At 55.3% G+C, this 27,872-nt stretch overlaps 1 protein-coding gene across 2 annotated transcripts; it reads right to left on the minus strand.

Annotated features, from left to right (window-relative positions):
• Positions 1–1,486: 1,486 nt before the first annotated feature.
• On the minus strand, positions 1,487–16,675 carry NANOS3 (nanos C2HC-type zinc finger 3). 2 transcript variants are annotated; one of them, XM_003275608.4, is made up of 2 exons: positions 4,089–5,436; positions 1,487–1,817 (listed from the first exon to the last, which is right to left on the minus strand). In XM_003275608.4, the coding sequence occupies exons 1-2, from the start codon at positions 4,627–4,629 to the stop codon at positions 1,756–1,758; spliced, it is 603 nt and encodes a 200-aa protein (XP_003275656.2). In that variant the 5' UTR covers positions 4,630–5,436; the 3' UTR covers positions 1,487–1,755. The 2 variants fall into 2 exon arrangements, 1 of the variants encoding a protein (XP_003275656.2); XR_004032005.1 differs by lacking the exon at positions 4,089–5,436 and adding an exon at positions 16,362–16,675 and having other exon boundaries at positions 1,495–1,817.
• Positions 16,676–27,872: the final 11,197 nt, after the last annotated feature.

The raw sequence follows: 27,872 nt of genomic DNA on the forward strand, positions 1-27,872 counted from the left end.
TCAGCTTCCCTGGGAAAGCGGGGGGGGGGGGCGGGGGCGAATCTCCAGGCATGGGTGACCGTGTGCCCGCATCTGTGTGCAGGCTCTTGAGCACACACGCAGGTCGAAGCCTAAGAGACGCCCTGGGCGATCATCCAGCTGCAGGGTGAGTCCTGCGCTCAGGTGGCCTGGCCCATCATCCAGGACAAGCTGCCTGTGGGCCCCAGCCAGGAAGGAGGCCATCCCAGGAGGTTGTTATGGTTGCAAACATGGCTAAAGTCGTGGCACTTCTCATCCCACGCAAGCCTCTCAAGAGCCAGATGACAGTCCTGTTAGCAGCCACAGGGGCTGCTGTCATCCCCAGTTTGCAGAAAACAATGCCTCTATGAAATCTGTCACTGAAAGGCTGACTGGACCTTCGACATCATGAAGCACTCTGTGACTCCTGCACCCCAGCTCCCATGGCTTAGGTGGGGTCCTCCTCCCACCCTGCAGCCTTACACCCCAGAGACCTGATGCAGGAGGGGAAGAAAGAGCAGGGTGGGTTCACACCCAGGTGAGCCCCCTGCCCACCAGGACATGCCCTGGTGTAAGCTCAATTCCCCGGGTCTCCAGCCCCAGCGGCTTTGCCCTAGGAAACCGAAACTCCATTCCCAGACCCTGGGAGCTGCTGGGATCCTTCTGTTTTCTTTCTCCTCCTCCCCACTTTCCCCTCCATGACCCAGCTGTCTGCAAGAGCCCACCCCCACCCCCACCCCCAGGGCCTCCGGTTCCAATTTAAGTCTTTAACTCGGAAAGCCAAGGGTAGGGGGGACAGCAAAGCTGCATTCCTGCTCCCCGCCGCCAGACCACAGGCCTCAGGGCTGGTTTGTGGACCGGGGGTAGGAATGTGGACTGCACAGTGGGCGCACTGGCTTCCTGAGCACTGCCACCTGTTGCCCCAACAGGACGAGATCTGGAGGTGGAGGAGGCAGGCAGGGGTGTGGGGATTCCCCCACATGCATTACCCCCACCCTGCCAGAACAGCCCCATTCTTCTCCTGCTCAAGCCCACCCAGGCCACCACCCCTGCCCAACCACCCAGGACATGGTCCCATTCACTGCCCCCTAAATGTCCCTCCCTTGCTCTAAACTGCCTGGCTTATCACTGGGGCATCCATGGTGATGTAAACATTCACTTTCCTTAGTGATGAGGATGGGGGGGCTCTGTCTAGTTGTCTGTCAATTTCTTCCTGAAATGAAGCTCCCACCTCCAGTACAGAGCTGGGGGTGGGATGGGAGGAGTCCACCCATCTTGCATGTCAGTGACCAAATGTCCACAGAAAGGGTCTCACGATGTCCATCTGGCTTCGGGATGCCAGAACCCCCCAGCTACCCCAAGGCACCCACTTGTGTTTCTCTGCACAAAGCAACTCACCCCAGCATGAAACTCGAGGAGAAGGGGAGATCTAGGTATAGGACTCCCAGCAAGGTTCACACTACACCTTGTCCCAAGACCAGGCCTTATCTGTTGTTGATCCATTCATAAGCATTTATTGAGGGCTGACTGGATGCCCAGCACTGGGGAGATGGCAGATGGCACAAAGGGCGGGGTCCCCAAGGACGGGGTCCCCAAGGACGGGGCGATTTCAGCTGTTCCCTTGCCAACCCCGGGTCAACCCCAGGGCTCAATCCCAGGCTGTGGGGAGGGTCTGGGAGTGGGGGCAGTCGTCATAGGGTGGGTCTTCCTGGAAATCCAGCTGAGCCTGGGTCCCCTTGCCCAGGTGTAGGCAGCCTCCTAGGTGGACATGGAGGGAGAGCAGGAAGGCGAAGGCTCAGACTTCCCGGCACCTCTGAAACCTAGCGGAGGGGGAGGGAGAGAAATGCTTAATCACAGGCGACGATGACTCAACGCTCCCCAAGTTGCCCACGGACTTGGCCTCCGGGCCTGCTGGGCCTCTGGCACCACCCAGGGGCTGCTCCGGAGACAGTGACCCCGTGACGTCTCTGGCTCCGCCGGGTGGCCCCACTGGGACCTAGAGCCCGAGACAAAGCGCAGGAGTTCCGATTCTGTGACTGTGGTGCCCTCTCGTGGCCGCCGTGCTCTGGAGTCCCCGGATCTGTTACTCCCAAAAGTTGTTAATCAGAAAGGCTGGCCGCATGACACCATCTTCCCTATGTCCTTTTGGCCTCCAGCACCTCCCAGTGACACAACATCAAACCTCACAAGAAACACTATCTTCTCCTAGAGGCAGTCTTTCATGCTTTTTTTTTTTTTTTGAGATGGAGTCTCACTCTGTCGCCCAGGCTGGAGTGCAGTGACGTGACTTCAGCTCACTGTGATCTCCGTCTCCCGGGTTCTGGCGATTCTCCTGTCTCAGCCCCGAGTAGCAGGGATTACAGGCACATGCCACCACGCCCAGTTAATTTTTTGTATTTTTAGTAGAGACGGGGTTTCACCATGTTGGCCAGGTCACCATCCTGACCTCAGGTGATCCACCTGCCTCAGCTTCCCAAAGTACTGGGATTACAGGCGTGAGCCACCATGTCCAGTGCTTTTTTTTTTTAAAGACGAGGTCTTGCTGTGTTGCCCAGGCTGCAGTGCAGTGGCACCATCTCAGCTCACTGCAGCCTCTGCCCCCTAGACCCAAGCGACCAGTAGCTGGGACTACAGGCACACACTACCATGCCCAGCTAATTTTTTGTAGACACGGGGTTTCACCATGTTGCCCAGGCTGGTCTCAAACTCTTGGGCTCAAGTGATCCTCCTGCCTCGGCCTCCCAAAGTATTGGGATTACAGGTGTAAGCCACCACACCTGACCCTTTCATGACTTTAACAAATGTTCACTGCAAAGCTGCCTGAGAGTAGATGGGAGGGGTCGTCCTCTCCCAGTCACTATCCTCCAGGAGCTCACAGTCTGCTGGGGGAGGCAGTGCCCAAACACACCTAGTCAGACTGGCCCCTCCTCTGTTAGCTGACTTCCTCAAAGGCAATTTAAGTTGCTAGAACGAGTTTCTCTTTTAAAACCTCACTGGGGGCCAGGCACAGTGGCTCATGCCTGTAATCTCAGCACTTTGGGAGGCTGAAGCAGGTGGATCTCGAGGTCAGGAGTTCGAGACTCAGCCTGGCCAAGATGGTGAAATCCCGTCTGTACTAAAAATACAAAAATTAGCCGTGCACGGTGGCGGGTGCCTGTAATCCCAGCTACTCAGGAGGCTGAGGTAAGAGAATCGCTTGAACCTGGGAGGCAGAGGTTGCAGTGAGCCAAGATCGCGCCACTGCACTCTAGCCTAAGTGACAGAGTAAGACTCCATCTCAGAAAACTAATCAAATGAAAGAAAGAAAGAAAACCTCACTGGGGACAGACATGGTGGCTCACGCCCGGAATCCTAGCATTTTGGGAGGCCTAGGCAGGAGGATCACCTAAGCCGTGTTTGAGACCGGCCTGGGAAACATAGTAAGACCCTGTTTCTACGGGAGGAAAAAAAAAAAAAAAACACGCCAGGTGTGGTGGTGCACGCCTGTAATTCCAGCTACTCGGGAGACTGAGGCAGGAGAATCGCTTGAACCCGGAAGGCAGAGGTTGCAGTGAGCCAAGATCGCGCCACTGCACTCCAGCCTGGGTGACAAAAAGAGACTCTGTCTCAACATAAATAAATACATAAATAAACTGGCTCAGTGCGGTGCTCACGCCTGTAATCTCAGCAGTTTGGGAGGCTGAGGCGGGCGGATCACGAGGTCAGGAGTTCGAGATCAGCCTGGCCAACATGGTGAAACCCCATCTCTACCAAAAATACAAAATTTAGCCAGGCATGATGGCAATTAGCTGGGCATGGTGGCGTGCGCCTATAATCCCAGCTACTCAGGAGGCTGAGGCGGGAGAATCGCTTGAATCCAGGAGGTGGAGGTTGCAGTGAGCCGAGATGGCGCCACTGCACTCCAGCCTGAGCGACAGAAAGAGACCTGTCTCAAGATAAATAAATAAATACGTAAATAAAATAACTGTTCTAAGCTCTCTTTAAGGTCTTCCCCTTAACCCTTGGAGGTGGGTACTGGGGCTAATCTTACTTCACAGGGGGGATCAGCCACTACCCTCTGACAGGTCCCCCCCAGCCACCTGTGCAGGCACCTGCTCCTCCTCCTCCTCCTCCTCCTCGGCGGTGGCCTGTGTCCTGTGTCTTCGCCTTGTCAGGCCGGACCAGCTTCTTGCCTGCCGAGTTTCGGGTGGTGTGGCTGTAGACGGAGGTGTAGCCCTGGCCAGTAAGTGGGCAGAAGCGTCGGGTGTGGGCGCGCTCACGCGTGGCGCCGCACTGGGGGCACACGTAGTCCCGCAGGATGGGACACAGCACCCTGCCGGCCTCGTCCTTCAGCACGTGGGACTGGTAGATGGCCCGGGACTCGCCGTTGTGTTTGCAGAAAGAGCACAGGCGTTCAGGAGCTGGCGAGGACTCCAGGCTGCGCTTCTGATCCTTGGGTCCTGGCACTGGCACCGACTCCGGCGCTGGCATCGGCTCCAGGGCTGACGCCGGCTCCGGCGCTGACACCAGCTCCAGCACTGGCTCTGGCTCTGGCTGGGGACTCAGCCTGGTCTCAGGACATTCTTTCCCACTCAGAGCCCTAACCAGGTGTGCCAAACCCAGGTAATCTGTCCATAGGTCAAAGGTCCCCATAGCTGGGCAGCATGTGCCAGGCAGAGGGAGTCACAGAAACAAGTAACCCTGCCTGGCTTAAGCTCCCTCCTTCTGACCCCTCTCTGCTGCCCCTTCCTTCTCCTCTCTGGAGTCTGGGAGTCTGGGCTGGCCGACCCTCCTTTTACCTCCAAGGGGGTGTGAAGGGGGAGGAGCAGGCTGTGGGAGGTTCCTTATTGTCACGGTGGGGCCTGATGCCCCACTAATGCACCTCCTAAAGGGCTGTATGGCCTCTGGCTGTGCTGGGGGACTACAGGACACAGGGTGTGTGTGGGGGCACCCTGCGATGTGCACCACACCCCCACGTACACACCTCCAGGGAATTGGGGGGCTACTCTGCCTCCCCTCCTTGTAGGAGTCCTTAGCTCTCCAGCCCCACTGGAGGATGGGGAGAATGGGTTGGAAACCCCACCCCCAAAGGCTAGCAGTTACTAGTAACTTAAAGAAGTTAACTTAGTAACTTCTTTATAACTTCTTCTTCCTTCCCTGGGCGGGGGAGTGGCCAGGTGCCCCTGGGCTCTTTGTGTGTGTCCAGGGGGGAGGTAGCTGATTCTCCAGCTGTCTCTGAAAGGAGTGTGGTAGTCCCAGGCTCCTGGGCTGGTTGCGGGGGTAGGGGGGAAGGATCATGCCCCCCCGCCCCAGCTCTGGTCTCCCTCCAAGAGTTTTCACATCGGTTGTCTTAGTGGAACCCCCATTTAATGGATGAGCAAACTGAGGTGTGAAGCCACCTGCCCATCCAGTTATTTATAAAGACATGCACCAGGCCAGTGGGTGGTGGCTCATGCCTGTAATCCCAACACTTTGGGAGGCCAAGACGGGCGGATCACCTGAGGTCAAGAGTTCGAGACCAGCCTGGCCAACATGGTGAAACCCTGTCTCTACTAAAAATACACACACACACACACAAAATTAGCTGGGCATGGTGGCGGGCGCCTGTGATCCCAGCTACTCAGGAAGCTGAGGCAGAAGAATTGCTTGAACCCAGGAGGCAGAGGTTGCAGTGAGCCAAGATCAAGCCACTGCACTCCAGCCTGGGTGACAGAGTAAGACTGTCTCAGAACAACAACAACAACAAAAAGCACCAGATCTGCCTCCTTCTTCTAGTTACTGGGGCCCCCTGAGGCTAGGTGCTGGGGAGGGAGCCCTTTCCTGGCTGGGGCTGCAGAGGGATGAGAAAGAATCTTCTGGAGTCGGGAGGTGGGGGATAGCAAGTTGGGCTGTTAGGAGGGGACCCCTAGTACCTACAGGTCTTCAATGTCCTTCCCCAGATGAGATCTGAGCTCAGTCCCAGGAGGGTAGGGTGTGCTCAGGACTTGAACACAGAGGAGAGAGGCTGTGCCGCTTACACAGCTCAGCCACCCATCCATTCATTTAAGAAACTTTTATTGGCCAGGCGCTGTGGCTCATTTTGAGAGGCCGAGGGAGGATTGCTTGAACCCAGGAGTTGGAGACCAGCCTGGGCAACATTTTGAGACCCTGTTCCTACAAAAACACTTTTTCGAAATAAGCTGGGTGTGGTGGCGCGTGCCCGTGGTTCTGGCTACTGGGGAGGCTGAAGCGGGAGGATCAACGCTTGACTCCAGTTGTTAGAGGCTTCAGTGAGCTAAGGTCGCACCATTGCACTCCAGACTGGGTGACAAGAGCGAGATCCTGTCTCTAATTTAAAAAACAAAACTATGGAGCACTCCAGGGAGCAGAACTTACCACCCACATTTCAGAAAGGGATTTTAGGCCAGGCAAAGTGGCTCATGCCTGTAATCCCAGCACTTTGGGAGGCTGAGGTGGGAGGATTACTTGAGGTCAGGAGTTTGAGACCAGCCTGGCCAACACAGTGAAATCTCGTCTCTATTAAAAATACAAAAATTAGCCCACCGTGGTGGCAGATGCCGGTAATCCCAGCTACTTGGGCGGCTGAGGCTGGAGAATCACTCAAACCCTGGAGGCAGAGGTTGCAGTGAGCTGAGATTGAGCCACTGTACTCCAGCCTAGGCAACAGAGTGAGACTCTGTCTTAAAAAAAAAAAAAAAAAAGAAGAGGGGATTTTAGCTGCTCTGCCCCAGCCTGTTTACCCCCAACCCTCTAATATTTAGTCCCAAATCCAGCCAGAGTCCATCCAGATCCTAGACACCAGCTCTCCTCTCCAAAGAGGAGTGGTTGGGGTCAGGGCAAAAAACAGGCTGAGTGACTTTGGTGGTGGGGGGTCCAGTCCCCAGTCCCCATTCCCCTTAAGCCGTGTCTGGCCCAGCCACAGTGACATTCATCCCCCGGTGGGTCTGGCCTCCGTCCTCACAACCCACCGACAACGATGAATGTTGATTGTGGCCTTGGCTGTGGCCTAGGGGAGGGGATGTGCCCAGGCTGGATTGGGGGCTCCCCTGGCCCCCCTAGATCTGGAAGGTCAGAGTCACCGGCAGGAGGATGGCAATTCCAGGTCTCAGGGTCCACTCAACGGTCGATGGTTTGCCTGAGCTGCCCAAACTCACCGACAGGTTGAATGTTCCCCCAAACCCTTGGCAAATTTTCCGGGACCTGGAGTCGGGGGTGGGGGTAGGTGGCAGGGAACCAGAGAGTGTGAAGAGGGAGAGGAGGAGAGAGTAAGGGACCCCTTGCCTCTCATGAAATCAACAAACGCTTTTCAGGTGCTGTTTGCACCTAGATCTGGGAAAAACACAAGGCAAATATAAATGATAGTAAATAAAATGTAGCCTTTGCTATGGGGATGGAGATGTAGCAGTGCAGGGGAGTGCTGGCCTCAAGCCCGCTCCCTAAGTAATTCACAAAGTGGTCCTGGAGGTGCAGATTACCCCCCCCCTTTGACAACTGGGGAGACTGAGGCCAAAGGCCACTGCTAGTCCGAGGTGGAGGAGGCATTCCAAGTGGCCCCGGGAAGTCTGGCAACCAAGGATCCTGGCCCCGAGGGCATTGATGCAACGTGGAGATAAACAAGCCATTTTAATACAATGTAATACGTTCTGGGAGCTTCACTGAGTTCCGGGCACGATGGCTTAGGAATCACAACAGCGTGAGTGGGCGCTTGAGGGTGGGGGGTCGTCAGGTCTCTCCACTTTGCAAGTGCACTGGGGCCCCACTAGACAGGGGAGAGGCAGGAGGTTCAGAGAGGGCGCCGCTCGCCCCGCGTGCGCGGTCGCACAGTATCGGAACTAGGGCACTTCCGGAGGGAGTCCGCGCAGCCACGTAGGGGCTGCCCCTTGGGCCCCAAAACCGGCTGCGGCGCCCCCTCTCCATTTCCTCATCCCTCAAATGACCCCCAGTCCTTTCCTCCAGTGATCGCACAGAGTTCAGCGACCACCCCCACGCCCCGGGTGCCCCCAGGCCTGCATGTACGCACCCCTATCTCCCACTCCCCGCAAGCCAAGCAGTGACTAGGATGGGCGAGCGCGCCTTCGCCCCCGACCTGGGTCTGCGGACGGCCTAGGAAGGTGCATTCAGATTTCCTGGGCATGGCCGGGTGCTGCGGCTCACGCCTGTAATTCAGTATTTTGGGAAGCTGAGGCGGGAGGATCTTTTGAGCCCAGGAGATGGAGACCAGCCTGGGCAACGCAGCTAGATTCCTGTCCCTACAAAAAAATTAGCTGGGTGTGGTGTAGTGAGCCTGTAGTCTCAGCTACTTAGGAGGCTGAGATGGGAGGATCGCTTGGACCCCAAGAGTTCGAGGCTGCAGTGAGCCGTGATCGCGCCACTGTATTCCAGCCTGGGTGACAGGGCGAGACCCCGTTGTCGCAAAAAGTAAGTAATTTCCTGGCCCCCGGCATTTCACCGAGGGGAATACTGAGGCCCAAAATAACCGCCTGGCATAACCCCAAGGCACATGAGGGACCCCCAAGTGTGCCGAGCTGGATGAACCACCTCCCCCACCACACCCCTCCCGGTGGTGGCGATAGGACCTGGCCCAGCCTCCGACGCCGCGCCCCCGAGAGCCCCACCCACAGTCTGAGCCACCAGCCAAGGCCTCACCCCAGGCCCTGCCCCTTAGAGCCCCGTCGCTTTTGACCTGTTCCCCAGAACACATTCCCTCTAAAACCCGCCCATATAGACTCCCAGGGAGCCCACCGCCAAGCCCCTAAGCCGGTCTTCAAAGAGCTCAGCTCCCCTAGGGCCCGCCCCCTTAGAGCCCTCCACAAAAGCCTGCTCTACAGACGCCCCGGACTGCATCTTGCCCCCACGAAGCCCAGCCCCCCAATAAGGTCCGCCCCGACCGGGCACGCCCCCAAACCGAAATTCGTAGGGCCCCTCAAAGCCCGATCCCGGCTAACTCGCCCTCCCGAAGCCCCCCTCCCGCCTCCCGGCACCTTCTAGAGCCCTTTCCCCAGAGCCCTCCCTCTCACCCGCCCCGGGTCCGGTTCACGTTCCCCCCCTGTCTGGAGCTGGAGTGGGGCGCCCTCTCTCGCAGCTCATCCGCCACGTCCAGCAGATCCTCCCATTCAGGCTGTGGAGTGGGGGGGGGGCCTGATCGGCCTCTCTTTATCCGCCACCTCCACCCCAGGTGTCCAGGCCCTTCCGAGGGAAGTGGCCGGTCCCCTGCCTTGTGGATCCTCATTCTAAGAAGGAGAACGCCTAGGACTTCGGAAGGAGAGTGAATTGGGAGCACAGGTGTTAATAATTACATTACTGATGATAACGCTACATTCATCACGCCATGAGTAGGATATACCCATTTTGTGGACCGAGAAGGTAAGTGGCTCTGTTAGTCCAGAACTCTCAAGGTTCGTCAAAAGCTTGGTTCTTGCCTGTAGTCCCAGCTAGTTGGGAGGCAGGAGGATGGCTGGAGCACAGAAGTTGAGACTAGCTTGGAAAACACAGTGAGACTCCCATCTCTCTCTCTTTCTGCTTTTTTTTTTTTTTTTTTTTTTTTTGAGATGGAGTCTTGCTCTGTCACCCAGGCTGGAGTGCAGTGGCGCGATCTCCGCCCACTGCAATTTCCACCTCCCGGGTTCAAGCAGTTCTCCTGCCTCAGCTTCCCGAGTAGCTGGGACTACAGGCACCTGCCACTATGCCCAGCTAATTTTTGTATTTTTAGTAGAGACGGGGTTTCACTATGTTGGCCAGGTTGGTCTCCAACTCCTGGGCCTCCCAAAGTGCTGGGATTACAGGCATGAACCACTGCACCCAGCAGTGGTTCTTTAAAACCCTGTTTCTTTAAAAAAGAAAAATCTTTATTCTCTCTCTCTCTTTTTTTTTTTTTTTGTTGTTGTTTTGTTTTGAGACGGAGTCTCGCTCTGTTGCCCAGGCTGGAGTGCAGTGGTGCAATCACAGCTCACTGCAGCCTCGACCTCACAGCCTCAACCAATCTTCCCACCTTAGCTTCCCAAGTACCTGGGATCACAGGTGCCTGGCCTGGCTAACTTAAAACAAAAACAAACAAACAAAAAAAAGTTTTGTAGAGATGAGATCTCACTATGTTGCCCAGGCTGGTCGCGAACTCCTGGGCCTCCCAAAGTTCTGGGATTACAGGCGTGAGCCACCTCGTCCCACAGGACTCTTTCTTCTTGATGACTGTGAACAGCTGTAATGTTGGGGGCGGCGGGTCATCAGGCAGGAGACATTCTGGCTATGTTGGAGGGGGTTCCCCAGACACCTCCTGTGTGTCCTCTCTGCCTCCCACTCCTCCCTCTGAGGGCTTTGGCCTTGAACTGCCAAGGAGGTGTTCCCTGTGAGGTTTCTCCCTAAGACAAGACACAAGACCATAGTGGAGGAGGGGGCTGGTCTTGAAGGCCAGGAAGCTGGGGCTGGGGCGACAGGAGGCCGGCAGCCCCAATCCTGGGTCTGACTATCTCTCTTCTTTGCCTGTGGTCTGTGCAGGCTTCCGGCCCTCAGTGTCCGTCTGGGTCCACCTGTCTCTTGGTCATCCCAGGGTCGTCTGTCTGGGTCGGGCTATGCCCCTCACACATCTGTTATTGGTCTGGGTCTCCTGCCCAGCCCGTGCACCTGCCTCATACTGTCTGGATCTGCCTGTATGTGTGTCTAGCTGTTTACCCCCCATCTCCCCTGTCTGTGACTGGTGACTATGGTGCCTGTCCCCTCCTGTCCCCTGAGGGAGTCTGCAGCCCTGCCCTGCTTGTCTGGCTGAAGCTGTCTGCTTGTTTGACTTTGAAGTCTCTCAGAGTGGGAGGTGACAAGCTGTCTCCTCCTGCTTGTGACCCTGAGCCTCCGTGCATGGGGGGTAGGGGTGTCTTTCAGGGCCTTCATTTTGCTTCTTCTTTATCCTTAGTTCCTGGGACCCCTCACCTGACCCCAGTGCAGCTGGGAGGGTCTTTCTGGGCAGGGGAGCTGGGGATAAGTGGGGTGTGGGGGATGGCCCTCTAAAAGCCATGTTATGAGCAGGGCACAGTGGCTCATGCCTGTAATCCCAGCACTTTGGGAGGCCGAGGCGGGCAGATCACTTGAGGTCAGGAGTTCGAGACCAGCCTAACCAACATGGTGAAACCCCATCTCTACTAAAAATACAAACAAACAAAGAAAAAGTAGCCAGGCATGGTGGCACACACCTGTAGTCCCAGCTACTTGGGAGGCTGAGGCACGAAAATTGCTTGAACCTGGGAGGCAGAAATTGCAGTGAGCCGAGATTAAGCCACTGCACTCCAGCCTGAGTGACAAAGTGAGACTCCATCTCAAAAAAAAAAAAAAAAAAAGTAGCCACGCTATTCCAGGGCCCTGCCCCCACCCCGCCACGCTTAGCACCAGGAAGGTGCAGGGCAGCTGGCACAAGTCGGGGGATCAGAGTCGGAGGTGAGAAGTCCTAGCAGAGGCAGATGAGCGATGGATGGATGGATGGATGGATGGATGGATGGATGGATGGATGGATGGATGGAGGCAGCTCTACCGTCAAGCTGAAGAACAAGGCTGGACGCCGGGTGGCTCATGCTCGTCATCCCACTGCTTCGGGAGGCCAAAGCAGGAAGACTGACTGAGGACAGGAGTTCAAGACCAGCCTGAGCAACATGGCGAAACCCTGACTCAACTAAAAATACAAAAACTGAGCCGGGCATGGCGGTGTGCGCCTGTAGTCCCAGCTATTTGGGAGGCCGAGGTGGGAGAATCACGGAAGCCAGGGAAGTCAAGGCTGCAGTGAGTGAGATGCAGTCACGCCACTGCGCTCCAGCCCAGGCTACAGGAGTGAGACCCTGTCTCAAAAAAAAAAGTTGAAGAACAAGGTGGGCGTGGCTAGAAGGTCAGCGTCTCCAAGCTCCCAGGGGTGTCTGGTGGCCTGTGTGTCCTGCCCGTGATTCTTGAAGTCTTGACTTTGAAGTCCCTCAGGGTGGGAGGTGGTAAGCTGTCTCCTCTCGATCTCGACCCTGAGCCTTGGTGCATGGGGGTTGGGGGTGTCTGTATGTTCACGCATGAGTTCCTATATATATGCTTCTGTGTATCTGTGTGTTGTATGTAACTGTGTGTGTGTGTGCGCGCGCGCGTGCGCATGTGTGTGTGTGTACTTGGGCCTGGAAGGGGGACACGGGGGAGGAGGTGGTCAGGACCTGGCAGACAAAGAGCCCATTATGGGGGTTCCAGCAACACCAAGAGCCCTGTGGGGGTCTCCGCGGGGTCACGGTGATGGCCCAGGCTGTCTAGACTGGCAAGCAGGGGTGCCTCATTTCAGTGATACCTGCGTGGGCTCTGAGGTTCCCACCCCACCCTCTGCAGGCCGTCTCCCCCACTTCCTTTCCAGCTGCGGGAGTCTTTCATGCCAGGGGTCCTCAGACAAGGGGCTCCTCTGTCCCACCCAGCCCGTGGGCGGTGGGTGGGCTAGGAGCCCAGCTTCCTTCCCAGGCCTGCCAGATGTGAGGCCAAGGCTGGGGAAGGCGAGGGCGAGGAGGTTCTGGCTTCTCCAGGATTGGGATTGGGGGCTATGGAGGGGCCAAGCTGAAGGAGAATTCAGGCCGGGCACGGTGGCTCACGCCCGTAGTCCCAACGCTTTGGGAGGCCGAGGCAGGAGGATCACTTGAGCCCAGGAGTTCGAGATCAGCCTGGGCAACGCAGCGAGACCTCATCTCTACAAAAAATAAATCAAAAAAAAATTTTAATAAGGGAAATTCAGACACTTCTACTGAGGCTTATGGTGCTGGGTGACCCTGGGTCTGGGGTCAGGTGGGCTCTGTCTCAAGAACTCTTGTAGGATGTTTCTATGGGTCTATAAATAGGGGCTTCAGGTCCAAGCTACTTTGCTGAGCTATTTTGGGGGGTTCTGTGGGTGTCTGTAAGTCCAGGTGGGAGTGTGCTGTAGCAGGTGGCTGTCTCTCCACCAGCTGTGTGTGTGTGTGAGTTCCTGTGGGCTTCTGTTTGTGTGTGGATGTCAGCGTTCCTGTAGGTGTATATCAGGCTAATGGTGCGTAATTCCAGGTCGACGTGTGAGCCAGTGTGCGTGGGTGTCTAGTGTCTGCTGGTGTCACTGTGAGTGACTGGAGTCTGTGTATCATCCAGTCATGGTGTCCCCCCCATCCCATTCCCCATTAAAATGTCAGGTGTGGGAGGACAGGGATTTCACTCTTTTTTTTTTTTAAGAGACAAGGTCTCGCTGTCACCCAGGCTAGAGTGCAGTGGTGCCATCATAGCTTACTGCAGCCTCAAACTCCTGGGCTCAAGCGATCCTCCCGCCTCAGCCTCCCTAATACCTGGGACTATAGGCGCACACCACCACGCCCAGCTAATATTTTTTTTGAACTCCCGGTCTCAAGTGATCCTGCCACCTCGGCCTCCCAAAGTGCTGAGATTACAGGCATGAACCACTGTGCTCGTTCAGATTTCCCTCTTGTTCACAGCTGCATCCCCAGAGCTAGAACAGTGCCGGGTACATAACAGATGCTCAATAAATGAGTACTGGGGCCGGGCGCAGTGGCTTACGCCTGTAATCCCGGCACTTTGGGAGACCGAGGTGGGTGGATCACCTGAGGTCAGGAGTTCAAGACCAGCCTGGACAACATTGTGAAACCCCGTCTCTACTAAAAATACAAAAATTAGCCAGGCATGGTAGCGGGCGCCTGTAATCCCAGCTACTCAGGAGGCTGAGGCAGGAGAATCACTTGAACCTGGGAGGTGGAGATTACAGTGAGCTGAGATTGTGCCACTGCACTCCAGCCTGGGTGACAGAGCAAGACTCTTTTTTTTTTTTTTGGAGACAGAGTATTGGGTTTGTGGGCATCCAGGTGACGGGATTTCTGCCTGCCCGTGTGTCACTTCCCCGTGAGTCTGTGCATGCCAGTGTGTATGCATGTGTTATTGTGTCTGTGTGTATGTCAGTATTATTGTAGATGTGCAGGTGTCTGAGTGCCTAAACAACTCTCAGCGTAGGTGACGATGGGCATATGACCACTGGGTTCGTGCTCATATATCTTTGTGGGTGACAGTGTCTTTGTGGGTGGCTAGGAGGATCCATTTTACTGTGGACAACTGTGTGTCCATGTGTGCAGTTGTGTTCTTGGGTGGGGGTGGTCGGTATGTGTGTATGTCAAGATTACTGAGACCCACTACTCGGGAGGCTAATGTGGGAGGATCACTTGAGCCTGCAAGTTTGAGGCTGCTGTGAGCTATGATCGTGCCACTAAACTCCAGCCTGGGCGACAGAGCCAGACCCTGTCTCAAAAAACAAAACAAACAAAAATTTGGGCCAGGCATACGGTGGCTCGGTGCTCTGGGAGGCCGAGGTGGGTGGACAGCTAGAGCTCACGAGTTGGAGACGAGCCTGGGCAACCGGCAAAACTCCATCTCTACAAAAAATACAAAAATTACCCACGTGTGGTGGTGTGCACCTGTACTCCCAGCTACTTGGGAAGCTGAGGTGGGAGGATTGCTTGAGCCCAGGAGGTGGGCCTAGATCGTGCCACTGCACTCCAGCCTAGGTAGCAGAGTGAGACCCTGTCTCAAAAAAAAATAAAAAAAAAAAAAGAAACGGTGGCCGGGTGCAGCAGCTCACACCTGTAATCCCAGCACTTTGGGAGGCTGAAGCCAGCGGATTCCCTGAGGTCAGGAGTTCAAGACTAGCCTGGCCAACATGGTGAAACCCCGTCTCTACTAAAAATACAAAAATTAGCCTGGTGTGGTGGCGTGCGCCTGTAATCGCAGCTACTCAGGAGGCTGAGGCAAGAGAATTGCTTGAACCCGGGAGATCGTGCCAGGGCATTCCAACCTGGGCAGCCAAGAGGGACTCCATCTCAAAATAAATAAGTAAATAAAAATTAAAAAGATGACTGTGTGACCTGCTGTCAGATGTTGAGTGTTTCTGCAGGCCTTGTACCATCTGTGTGTGTGTGTGTGTGTGTGGTGTGTGTGTGTGGCGGGGTGGGGGGTGGGGGTGACTGTGGGTGACTGCGAGTGTGCAGGAGTGAACTTGCTTGGGAGGACACATGGATGTCTGTGTGTGTCCCAGGTATTGTGAACAATGGAGTCGGAGTCTGTGTGTGCCTGACTGGTGGGCTTTAGGGATCTGCGTTTGTCATTGCTACCCTGAGTGACATGCTGTGGGTGAACACCCACTTCTGTGTGTCAGTGTTATGCGAAAGGCTGTGTCTATGTTGTAGCTGCCTTCGTTGGTGGCTTCATTTCTGTGTGGCAGCCTTTCAATGGGCACTATCTCTGGATGTCCAAGCCCTTGTGGGTGACGTGTCTACACACGCGGCAGTGTTATTGTGGGGACTGTATGTGTGTGTCAGCATCACTTTGGGCTGTGTATTAATGGGGGTGCTGTATATCTGTGTATAGCGTGTAATTTTGGGGGTCTCCATCAGGGCCTTGGGAATATCTAATCGTGGCTGGGTTAATGCATCTGTGAGCGGTCCAGGGGTGTGGAATGGGTAGGGAAGGAGATGGGGGGAGGGGAACCTAAGTGTGGGGCCATGGGGGGGACGTCTCAGTCCCTATCAGCCAATGAGGTGTCTTCTCCACCCCCCCACCCCCAGCCTGCCCTCCAGGGCAGGTCGCTGTGAAAGGCACCCTGTAGCTTTAAAAGGGCTCCCTGGCAGTGGGATTCGGGGCCATTTTTCGTTTTTATGGCCAGTTTTGGAGGGCGGGTTCCTGTTCGCAAACCTTGGCCCCAGTAAATACCCTGCAGCTGCTGCCGGTAATGACAGGCCGGAGGGGCGGCCCGCGCAGGGCGCCAGGGCTTCCGGAGGCGGCGCGGCTGCAGCACCCCCGGCCCGCGGCCAGGCCTGAGCTGGGCCCCCGCCGGGATCGGTCTCCGCAGGCCCGAGCGCCCATGAACTTGGCCGGAGCAGCCTTCACGAACGCGCGCGCGCCGGGCTGGACTCTGTCCTGGCATTCGATTTCCGAGCGCCCCACCCGCCCCGCGCCCCCAAGAACAAAGCTTGCCGCCGCCCCGGCCAGTGGCCTCCCCGCGCGCGGTCAGGTGTCGGGCGGTCGGGGCGCCGCTGTCCCCACGCCCCCCATCGCGCGTCCTCGCCCCGCGGGGGCATCTTCGCTTGCCCTTCCCCTGGCGGCCCCGGCTCCGGGACTCGGGGGTCTGTCCCCTTTGCAAAGTCCGACCCTCCCGGCGCCCCCTCTCCGGAAAGGCGAGACACAGAGATGCCGCCGGGGCCTCCCCGCCCCCCTTCCAAGCCCCAGCAACAATGGAGGGCCGGGCCGCAGAGGCCGGGGTGCCCGCCCCAGGGCTGCAAGCAGGTGCGCGAGGGGACTGCGGCCGCGTCCCGCCGCGCCCCCTGCCCGCGGGCTGCCCCCGCCCCGCCCGTGCCCCCGGCGCCCGCGCTCACCTCGATTGGGGCCGCCGCCGCATTTCCCCCTCTTCTTTCCAAAACCCGCCCGGAAAAGCCCCCCGGGCCCGAGGCGCCTGCACGGGAAATTGCATTTCGGCTGCTCTGGGGCCGGGCGGGGGCTCCCTAGGGCCGTGGGCGGGGGGGGGGAGGGGGCCGCGGGGCTCCGGCGCCGGCTCGAACCCGTGGCCGCCGCCTCCCGCCCGCCCGCCTGTCTGTCTCGGTGACGTGCCCGCGCTCCCCGCCGCCGCCGCCCCCCCCCTCCCCGCGCCGCGCCGGGCGGTGGGTCCAGCCGCGGCCGTGCGCGCCCCAAGGCCTCCCGCCAGGCGCACCGGGACGCACTCGGGGGATGCCCGTGGGTCTCCAAGACGCAGCTCCCAGGGCCCGCGCGGGGGAATCAGGGACATTGGGGCGCAGGCGGGCACACGCAGGGACCCAGACGCACGCAGACCTCAAAGGCGCCGGGGGGAGCACACGCGCACAAAGGCACGCGGGCCACAGACATAGGGAACGGTGTGCAGGGGGCTGCGAGACACACACCCAAGGGAGGGGGTGGCAGGACGTGCAGGCGTGCCGGGCCGCACGGGGGTGGTCATAAAACCCAGCTACGCACAGAGGGACACCCGGGGGCACCAGACACATGCAAGATACACAGACACACCACATCCAGGACAGGAGGGAAGGTCCTTAGAACCGAAATATGCAGAAACACGGCTGAACCCCGGGCGCACACAGCTCACACAAGACACACGGACACGCAGGAGATCACAGACGCACTGGGGTATCCACAGACCCAACATATACACACACAGTACCCCAGGTACACAGCCACAGGAACACCGTGACACACACAGAATAACCTAACACATGGATATAGAACCAGAACACACCCATGGAGACAGACACACACAGATCCACAAAGTTCACAGACACACACATATATGCACAGCCACTCGGGTCAAATGGACCAGTCGCAGAGGCAGAGAAACACAACCAACAGCCACATGCACAAGACCCCCAGCAGGTCCCAGAGCCACAGGGGTCCACATGGACACACAGGCAATTCAGGGGCATGTGGGGACGTGTACCTGGGACCACGAGGCACAAGCATGTATACAGGCCAGGTGCACAGACCACATGCAAGCTGTACAAAGGATGGGGCTCCCCGGATCTCCCAAAGATCCTTGCACAGATTATCACCTCATACTCCCCCCGAGACATCCCCCCTTCTCCCGCCCAGGTATAAGAGCATGCACAAGGCAGGAATGATCGTACCCTGGCTGAGGCTCCACACACTGCCCTGCCCGCAGTGGCCACCGCGGCTGGTAGAGGAAGGTCACATCAGGGCAAACCATGGCGCCAGGCAGCCTCCCATTGGCCCGGGCTAAGCTGACAGATTTCTCATTCTGTTTATTTATCCCCCACCCCAGTCTGAGAGGGGGATGGAGAAACCTTTGACTGGCCCCCTTCCAAGCCCAGGCCTTAACCCTTATGGGGCCATGGCCCTTCCCCACCTGATCGTGCACCCCTCACTTCCTTTCAGCCCCCTCCACCACAGTCCTGCCTCAGTTTCTCCTTGATAGGTTCACCCTCCCACATCGTCCAGCTGCCTTCTGGTCTCAGCCCAGAAAGTCTGGTTCCAGGTCCAGGAGACTGGATGTCTCCAGGACCACTCCCCCCAGCCCCAACCCCACCAAAGGTTAGAGGGGCCAGCCCTAGTCTATACCTAACCTCTCCCAAAGGAAGTCTTCCCCCAGAGTGGGGACGGAGAGACACGTGCAGGGGAGAGAATGGGAGTTCATTGCAATCTAGTAATCAAACCTCCATGGGGTGGGGCGGGCAGTCAGCTCTGTTGATGCCCCTTGTGTGCCGTCTGCCCCCCTGCCGGCCAGCCCTTCTTACAGAAAAGGGGCAAGGGGGGCCAGGCACGGTGGCTCAAGCCTGTAATCCCAGCACTTTGGGAGGCCGAGGCAGGAGGCTCGCTTGAGGCCAGGAGTTCAAGACCAGCCTGGGCAACAGAGCGAGACACTGTCTCTACAAAAAAAAAAAATAAAAAATTAGCCGGGTGTGGTGGTGAGTGCCTACAGTCCCAGCTACTTGGGAGGCTGAAGCAAAAGGATCGCTTGAGCCCAGGAGTTCAAGGCTGCAATGAGCTATGATGGTGCCACTGCACTCCAGCCTGTGCAACAGAGAGAGACTTCATCTCTAAAAAAGGAGGGTACTGGGGAAAGAGTTCCTGTCTTAGAAAAAGAGGGGGAAGGGGTTGGGGAGGGACTTGCTCTGGAATACGCAACATTCACATTTATTCATTCACTCATTCATCCAGTCATACACATGTATAAGCCTCATCCCTCATCCAGACCAGAGCAACCCCTGAGGCAGGGACTATTCTCTTTATCTAGAAGGGTGGGGGCCCAGGGTAGAGTTCTCCCCAGCTGTATTTTGGAACCTTCTTCCTGGTCCCAGGAAGGCCTATCATCATCTCAGATTCTTCCCAGCAGGCCAATGAAGTGAATACTGCCCTTTCCACAGATGGGCAACCGAGGCCCAGATGGGGGCTGCCCTTGCCCAAAGTGGTACCGCCTGTAAGAGGCAGAGCTGGGGCCAGGTGTGGTGGCTCACGCCTGTAATCACAGCATTTTGGGAGGCCGAGGCGGGCGGATCACGAGGTCAGGAGTTCGAGACCAGCCTGACCAACATGGTGAAATCTCTTCTCTACTAAAAACACAAAAATTAGCTGGGCGTGGTGGCACGCGCCTATAATCCCAGCTACTCAGGAGGCTAAAGCATGAGAATCACTTGAACCCGGGAGGCGGAGGTTGCAGTGAGCCGAGATCGCGCCACTGCACTCCAGCCTGGGCCACAGCACAGAGCGAGACTCCATCTCAAAAAAAAAAAAAACAAAACAACAACAACAACAACAAAAAAAACAAACAAAAAAACACGCAGAGCTGGAATTGTTTCTGTGCGAGGCCTTTTCCCCCATCTCTTCTCCAGGACCGGCCAACGGTCCTGCTCGCTGAATTTCCTGCAGCCACCAGCAGGGGGCAGCAGAGTCCAGCGCCCTCCCAGCTGTGGAGGCCGGCAGGACTGATCTCAGCTCTCAGCGCAGTCTCCTCCCCCTCCTCCCCGCCACCTCCCACTCCACGGTAGCTGAGGACTCTGCCTGGACACCCCAGGCTGGAGCCTCCACTGCCCAAATGCAGAGGCCCCAGAAGGAAGGGCCCCTTCTTAAATAAAGCCCCCTAGAACTGCCGTCCACACAAATGTCCAACTCACTCGGTGTTTCTTTAACTCTCCTTGCTGCAACGCATTTGCCGGGGCGGGCGGCCTCTGCATTCCTGAACTGGGTCAGACCAGGAGAGAGGATTCCTGGATCCTGGCCCAGTGGCCAATCCACCCTGGGCTTCTCACCCCCCAGACTCCTCTGAAGATCCCCAGAGCCCAGCACAGGATGGGAGGAGCGGTGGGGGAAGCCCCAGCGCTCCAGACGCCTTAGGGCGTGGGAACTACCCTCCCCCCTACACACCCCCGGTCCCCAGTTCCTGGGGCCCCTGCCAGTGCTGACTCATAGGGGGAGCCCAGGGCTGCGACACAGCAGCAGCTTTTCCTGAACCTCTCCCTGGGAGATTTCACCTCCTGTCCCCTTGGGGGTCTCCGTGGGGACCCAAGGTGGGTGTGAGAGCCAGGCAGCCCTTCTCAACTCCATCAGCCCGGAACTCCAGCCCCCGAAGTCCCCCAAGGCTGTGGCCATTGGACACTGGGTGGATGTGTCAGGCCGCGGGGGTCTTGGGTGGTGCCCCTGTGTACTCAGATGTGGGTGTAGCTTGCACACTCAGGCATCGACCGAGAGAAAGCCCCGGGGAGGCAAAGCCAAGGCCGTGTGGGTGGTTTCCTCCGCACCCCACCAGAGTCTGGGCAGGGACGCTCCAGGGCCAGAACGAAGCCCTGGGCTCAGAGCTCATTTCCTCAACCGCAAACCATCTTCTCCCGCCATTTTCCCGGTCTCCGGAAATGGCAGCTCCATCCTCCCAGCTGCTCAGACAAAAACCTTTATTAACAGATGCAACCCATTAACAATTTTGCTTACTGTCCTTTTTTTTTTTTTTTTTTTTTTTTTTTTTTTCCTGAAACAGGGTCTGGCTCTGTCGCCCAGGCTGGAGTACAGTGGCACGATCTCTGCTCACGGTATCCTCTGCCTCCCGGATTCAAGCCATCCTCCCATTTCTTTCAGCCTTCCAAATAGCTGGGGCTACAGGCACCTGCCACCACGCCTGGCTAAGTTTTTGTATTTTTAGTAAAGATAGGTCTTGCTATGTTGCCCAGGCTGGTCTCGAACTCCTAGACTCAAGCAATCCACCTGTCTTGGCCTCTTAAAGTGCTAGGATTACAGGCATGAGCCACCGCTCCCAGGCTGGTTACTGTCCCTTCTAATGCATCCAGAATCCTGCCTTTTCCAGGGCCCACCTTGGTCTGGCTCCCATCATCTCTCCCCAGAATTGCTCCAGTTGCCACCTCTCTGCACGCCTTGCAGACCCCGACAGTCTGTCCCCATCCCCTCAATCCCCTGTTCTCCCCTCCCCACCACAGCAGCCGGGGCGGGGCGCCTGTGAGCACCCAAGTCAGGTCCAGTCCCTCCTCTGCTCAGAACCCTCAATGGCTCCCACCTTATTCAGAGCAAAAGCCAAAGTCCTCCCCAGGGCCCAGAAGGCTTTGCACAATCTCTCCTGTCTCCTCTCTGACTCACCCTCTCCACTCCCTCCCTCATTCACCCCATTCCAGACCTCCTCAGCTGGGATTACAGGCACCCACCACCCCGCCCGGCTAATTTTTTTTGTATTTTTAGTAGAGACGGGGTTTCACCATGTTACCCAGGCTGGTCTCAAACTCCTGAGCTCAGGCAATCCGCCCACCTCAGCCTCCCAAAGTGCTGGAATTATAGATGGAGCCCGGCTGACTCCCCTATTTCAAAATTGTACCCACCTTGCTTTCTCCTCTATTTATTTCTCACAACCTTGTCACCTTTTTTTTTTTGAGATGGAGTCTCGCTGTCTCCCAGGCTGGAGTGCAATGGCGCTATCTCAGCTCACTGCAACCTCCGCCTCCCAGATTCAAGCCATTCTCCTGCCTCAGCCTCCCGAGTAGCTGGGATTACAGGTGCCACCACCATGCCCGGCTAATTTTTTGTATTTTTAGTAGAGACGGGGTTTCACTATGTTGACCAGGCTGGTCTCAAACTCTTGACCTGGTGATCTGCCCGCCTCGGCCTCCCAAAGTGCTGGGATTACAGGCATGAGCCACCATGCCTGGCCCTGTCACCTTTCAACACACTACATGCTTTACTACACATCTTGCTTCTTGTCTGTCTCCTGTACTTGATTGTCAGCTCTGCCAGCACAATAGCTATTGTCTTTTTTTTTTTTTTTTTTTTTTTTGGAGAAATGGGGGGGGTCTCACTTTGTTGCCCAGGGTGGTCTCGAACTCCTGGGCTCAAGCAATCCTCCTGCCTCAGTCTCCCAAAGTGCTGGGATGACAGGTGTGAGCCACCGTGCCCAGCCTACAACGTTTGTCTTCATCACTGCTAGAGAACTTAACAAAGGCCCTTAGTCAATATCTAGTGAATTAATGCATTAATAATCACTATGTTCCTGGCATGTGTGTGGGGGGAGGTGATGGGAAGTGGGGGAGGGACAAAACAGACTAGGAGCTTGCCTGTCACCATCTGGCAGGGGGCTAGTCATGTAGCTAGCCAATTACAATGAAGAGTTTTCAGTGCTGCGAGCCAAGGCCCAGCCAGGAAGATGAAAGTGCAATCTGGGAAGGCTTTTGAGGAGGTGACGTCTTATAGGGCCTTGATCAGTAAGGAGTTTGGATTTAAGTATGATGAGAAGGCTTAGGGATTTTTGTTTGATTTGTTTTTTAGAAATGGGATCTTGCTCTGTTGCCCAGGCTGGAGTTCAGTAGCACACTCCTAGCCCATTGAGGCCTCAACCTGGGTTTAGGCAATTCTCCCGCCCCAGCCTCCCAACTAGCTGGGACTACTGGCACACACCACCACACCTGCCTAATTTTTAAATTTTTTTGTAGTGACAGTGTCTCACTATGTTGCTCAGGCTGGTCTCAAACTACTGGGCTCAAATGATCCACTCTCCTCAGCCTCCCAAAGTCTTGGGATTACAAGCATGAGCCACCATGCCCAACCAAGGGTTGTTTTGTTTTGTTTTGTTTTGTTTTGTTTTGTTTTGTTTTTTGAGACGGAGTCTCACTCTGTTGCCCAGGCTGGAGTGCAGTGGCATGATCTCGGCTCATTGCAATTATCTCCCAGGTTTAAGCGATTCTCCTGCCTCAGCCTCCAGAGTAGCTGGGATTACAGGCACCCGCCACCATGCTCAGCTAAGTTTTGTATTTTTAGTAGAAACGGGATTTCGCCATGTTGGCATGGCTGGTCTCAAACTCTTGACCTCAAGTGATCCACTCGCCTTGGCCTCCCGAAGTGCTGGGATTATAGGTATGAGCCACCGCACCCGGCCTCTACAAAAAATTTTAAAAATTAGCTGGGCGTGGTGGTGTACGCTTGTGGTCCCAGCTACTCAGAGGCAGAAGTGAGAGAATTGGTTGAGCTCCAGAGGTGGAGGCTGCAGTGAGCCACGATCACACCACTGCATTCCATCCTGTCTAGAAAAAAAAATTGTTTTTTTTTCAATAAAGATAGGATCCAATAGAGCTGGGATTAGGGATAGGTGAGTGACATGAGTCACACAAGGGCAGGACTCGGGCCTGTCTGGGCTGCATTTTCCAATGACGTTATTACTGGTCACATGTGGCTGCTGAGCACCTGAAATGCAGCTATTCTTCCAAGTAACGGCAGCCAGGTGCAGTGGCTCACGCCTGTAATCCCAGCATTTTGGGAGGCCGAGGAGGGTGGATACTTGAGGTCAGGAGTTTGAGACCAGCCTGGCCATCATGGTACAACCCCGTCTCTACTAAAAATACAAAAATTAGCCAGGTGTGGTGGCGGGTGCCTGTAATTCCAGCTACTCGGGAGGCTGAGGCAGGAGAATCGCTTGAACCCGGGAGGCAGAGGTTGCAGTGAACTGAGATTGTGCCACTGCACTCCAGCCTGGCAACAGAGCAAGACTCTTCCTCAAAAAACAAACAAACAAAAAGGCCGGGCGTGGTGGTTTATGCCTATAATCCCAGCACTTTGGGAGGCCCAGGCGGGTCGGGCACGAGGTCAGGAGATCAAGACCATCCTAACACGGTGAAACCCTGTCTCTACTAAAAATACAAAAAAAAAATTAGCCAGGCATAGTGGCGGGCGCCTGTAGTCCCAGCTATTCGGGAGGCTGAGGCAGGAGAATGGCGTGAACCTGGGAGGCGGAGCTTGCGTTAGCCAAGATCGCACCACACCACTGCACTCCAGCCTGGGGGACAGGGTGAGACTCCGTCTCAAAAAAAAAATAAAAAATAAAAATAAAAAAAAGAAAGGCCGGGCGCGGTGGCTCACGCCTGTAATCCCAGCACTTTGGGAGGCCGAGGCGGGCGGATCACGAGGTCAGGAGATCAATACTATCCTGGCTAACACGGTGAAACCCCCTCTCTACTAAAAATACAAAAAATTCTCCAAGCGTGGTGGCGGGCACCTGTAGTCCCAGCTACTCCGGAGGCTGAGGCAGGAGAATGGCGTGAGCCTGGCAGGCGGAACTTGCAGCGAACGGAGATTGCACCACTGCACTCCAGCCTGGGCGACACAGCGAGACTCCGTCTCAAAAAAAAAAAAAAAAAAAGAGAAAGAAAGAAAGAAAGTAATGGAGGCCGGGCGCGGTGGCTCACGCTTGTAATCCCAGCACTTTGGGAGGCCGAGGCGGGCGAATCACGAGGTCAGGAGATCGAGACCACGGTGAAACCCCATCTCTACTAAAAATACAAAAAAAATTAGCCGGGCGTGGTGGCGGGCGCCTGTAGTCCCAGCTACTCGGAGAGGCTGAGGCAGGAGAATGGCGTGAACCCGGGAGGCGGAGCTTACAGTGAGCCGAGATTTCACCCCTGCACTCCAGCCTGGGCGACAGAGCGAGACTCCTTCTCAAAAAAAAAAAAAAAAAAAAAAAAAAAAAAAAAAAAAAAAAACAAAGAAAGTAATGGCAAGAACCACGATTACTTTGCACCAACCTAATAGTTTGAATTGAGATGTTATAGGTATAAAATTCACATCAGATTTTGAAGACAGTACCAAAAAACTGAAATACCTCATTCATAATATTTACCTTGATTATATGTTAAAATGATACTATTTTGGATATACTGAGTTAAATAAAATCGTATTAAAATTAATTTTGTAGCCAAGTGTAGTAACATACCTGTAATCCCAGCACTTTGGGAGGCCAAGGCGGGCAGATCACCTGAGGTCAGGAGTTCGAGACCAGCCTGGCCCACATGGTGAAACCCCGTCTCTACTAAAAATACAAAAATTAGCCAGGTGTGGTGGCAAGCACCTGCAATCCCAGCTACTTGGAGGCTGAGGCAGGAAAATCACTTGAACCCAGGAAGTGGAGGATGCAATGAGCTGAGACCATGCCACTGCACTCCAGCCTGGGCAACAGGACAAGACTCTGTCTCAAAAAAAAAAAAAAAATTAATTTTGGCAGGCTCACTGGCTCATGCCTGTAATCCCAGCACTTTAGGAGGCTGAGGCAGGCAGATCACTTGAGGTCAGGAGTTCAAAACCAGCCTGGCCAACATGGTGAAACCCTGTCTCTACTAAAAATATAAAATTGGCTGGGTGTGGTGACATGCACCTGTAATCCCAACTGCTTGGGAGGCTGAGGCAGGAGAATCACTTAAACCTGGGAGGCGGAGCTTGCAGTGAGCCGAGATTGCGCCACTGCACTCCAGCCTGGGCGACAGAGCGAGACTCTGTCTCGAGGAAAAAAATAAATAAATAAATAAAAAATAAAAATGTGGCTACTAAAAAAGTTTTCATTACATATGTGGCTTGCATTTGTGGCTCACGATATATTTCTTTTCTTTTTTTTTTTTTTTGAGACGGAATCTCGCTCTGTCGCCCAGGCTGGAGTGCAGTGGCGCAATCTCGGCTCACTGCAAGCTCCGCCTCCCGCGTTCACGCCATTCTCCTGCCTCAGCCTCTCCGAGTAGCTGGGACTACAGGCGCCCACCACCACGCCCGGCTAATTTTTTTGTATTTTTAGTAGAGATGGGGTTTCACCGTGGTCTCGATCTCCTGACCTTGTGATCCGCCCGCCTCGGCCTCCCAAAGTGCTGGGATTACAAGCGTGAGCCACCGTGCCCTGCTGATATATTTCTTTAGACACTGCCTTTATTGCCCTCCCTCCCATTTACTTATCAGGCAGCTGCCTGATCACACTACTGATATCAGACTTCAGAGTCAGGCGAAGTTCTCAGCTGTAGCTCTCCTTGAGCTCCGTGTAGTATCTGTCACCTCTGCCTGGTTCCTCCTTGGCCTTTGGACACTAGATCCTTCTGACATCCCTTCTCTTTCTCAGTCTTCTTTGTGAGACAGCATCTGCTTCTCAAATACTTTGTTCCCAGGACATAGCTTTGGTCTATTTTGTTTATTTTCATTTTTATTTTATATTTATTTATTTTTGAGACAGAGTCTCACTCTGTCACCCAGGCTGGAGTGCAGCGGCGTGATCTCGGCTCACTGCAACCTCTGCCTCCCAGGTTCAAGAGATTCTCCTGCCTCAGCCTCCCGAGTAGCTGGGATTACAGGCATGCGCCACAACGCCCAGCTTTTTTTTTTTTTTTGAGATGAAGTCTTGCTCTGTTGCCCAGGCTGGAGTGCAACGGATTGCAATGGTGCAATCTCGGCTCACTGCAACCTGGGCCTCCCACGTTCAAGCGATTCTCCTGCCTCAGCCTCCCAAGTAGCTGGTATTAAAGGTGCCCGCCACCATGCCTGGCTAATTTTTGTATTTTTAGTAGAGACAGGTTTCACCATGTTGGCCAGGCTGGTCTCGAACTACTGAGCTCAAGTGATCCACCTGCCTCAGCCTCCCAAAGTGTTGGGATCACAGGCATGAGCCATCCCGCCCAGCCTCATTTTTATTTTAGAAACAAGGTCTCGTCATTTTAGAAACAAGTTCTCACTCTGTTGCCCAGGCTGGAGTACAGTAAAAGAATCCTAGCCCATTGCAGCCTCGACCTCCTGGGCTCAAGTGATCCTCTTGCCCCAGTCTTCTGAGTAGTTGGGACTACAGGCGAGCACCACCATGCCCAGCTAATTTTTGTAATTTGTGTAGGGATAGGGTTTCACTACATTGCCCAGGCTGGTCTCGAACTCCTGAGGTGAAGTGATCCTCCCACCTGAGCCTCCCAAAGTACTGGGATTACAGGCATGGGCCACCACACCCAGCCCATACCACGTACTATTTGGCAATAGAAAGGAATAAGGTACTCACGCTTGTTACATTTGTTATAACATGGATGAAGTCTGAGAAATGAAAGAAGCTAGTCACAAGTCACACTGACAGCATTTATACACAGAGGCAAAAAGTAGACCGGGGTATCACAGGCTGAGAATGTTGGGGGGTGAAATAGAAAGTGATTTCTTTTTCCTTTTCTTCTCTTTTCTTTTTTCTTTTCTTTTTTCTTTTTTTTCTTTTTTCTCTCTTCTCTTCTCTTTTCCTTTTCTTTCCTTTTCTTCCTTTCTTTCCTTTCTTTTTTTGAGACAGAGTCTCGCTCTGTCACCCAGGCTGGAATGCAGTGGCACGATCTCGGCTCACTGCGACTTCTGCCTCCTGGGTTCAAGTGATTCTCCCACCTCAGCCTCCCGTATAGCTGGGACTACAGGCACGTGCTACCATGCCCGGCTAATTTTTGTACTGTTAGTAGAGACGGGGTTTCACCATGTTGGCCAGGCTGGTCTCGAACTCCTGACCGCAGGTGATCCACCTGCTTTGGTCTCCCAAAGTGCTGGGGTTACAGGCGTGAGCCACCGCACCCGCCCAGAAAATGATTTCTAATGGGCTTGAGATTTATTTTTGGGGTGATGGAAATGTTCTAAAATTGGGCAGGGCGTGGTCACTCATGCTGTAATCCCAGCACTTTGGAAGGCCGATGTGGGAGGACTGCTTGAGCCCAGGTGTTTGAGAACAGCCTGGGCAACATAGCAACGCCCCGTCTTTACAAAAAAAAAAAAATACAAAAAATGGCCAGGCGCGGTGGCTTACGCCTGTAATCTCACGGATCACGAGGTCAGGAGATCGAGACCATCCTGGCTAACACGGTGAAACCCCGTCTCCACTAAAAATACAAAAAATTAGCCAGGCGTAGTAACGGGCGCCTGTAGTCCCAGCTACTCGGGAGGCTGAGGCAGGAGAATGGCGTGAACCCGGGAGGCGGAGCTTGCGGTGAGCAGAGATGGCGCCACTGCACTCCAGCCTGGGCGACAGAGCTAGACTCCCTCTGAAAAAAAAAAAAAAAAAAATTAGCTGGGCGTGGTGGCGGGCGCCTGCAGTCTCAGCTACTCCA

Source organism: Nomascus leucogenys, chromosome 10 (assembly GCF_006542625.1).
Source record: "Nomascus leucogenys isolate Asia chromosome 10, Asia_NLE_v1, whole genome shotgun sequence".
Classification (NCBI taxonomy): domain Eukaryota; kingdom Metazoa; phylum Chordata; class Mammalia; order Primates; family Hylobatidae; genus Nomascus; species Nomascus leucogenys.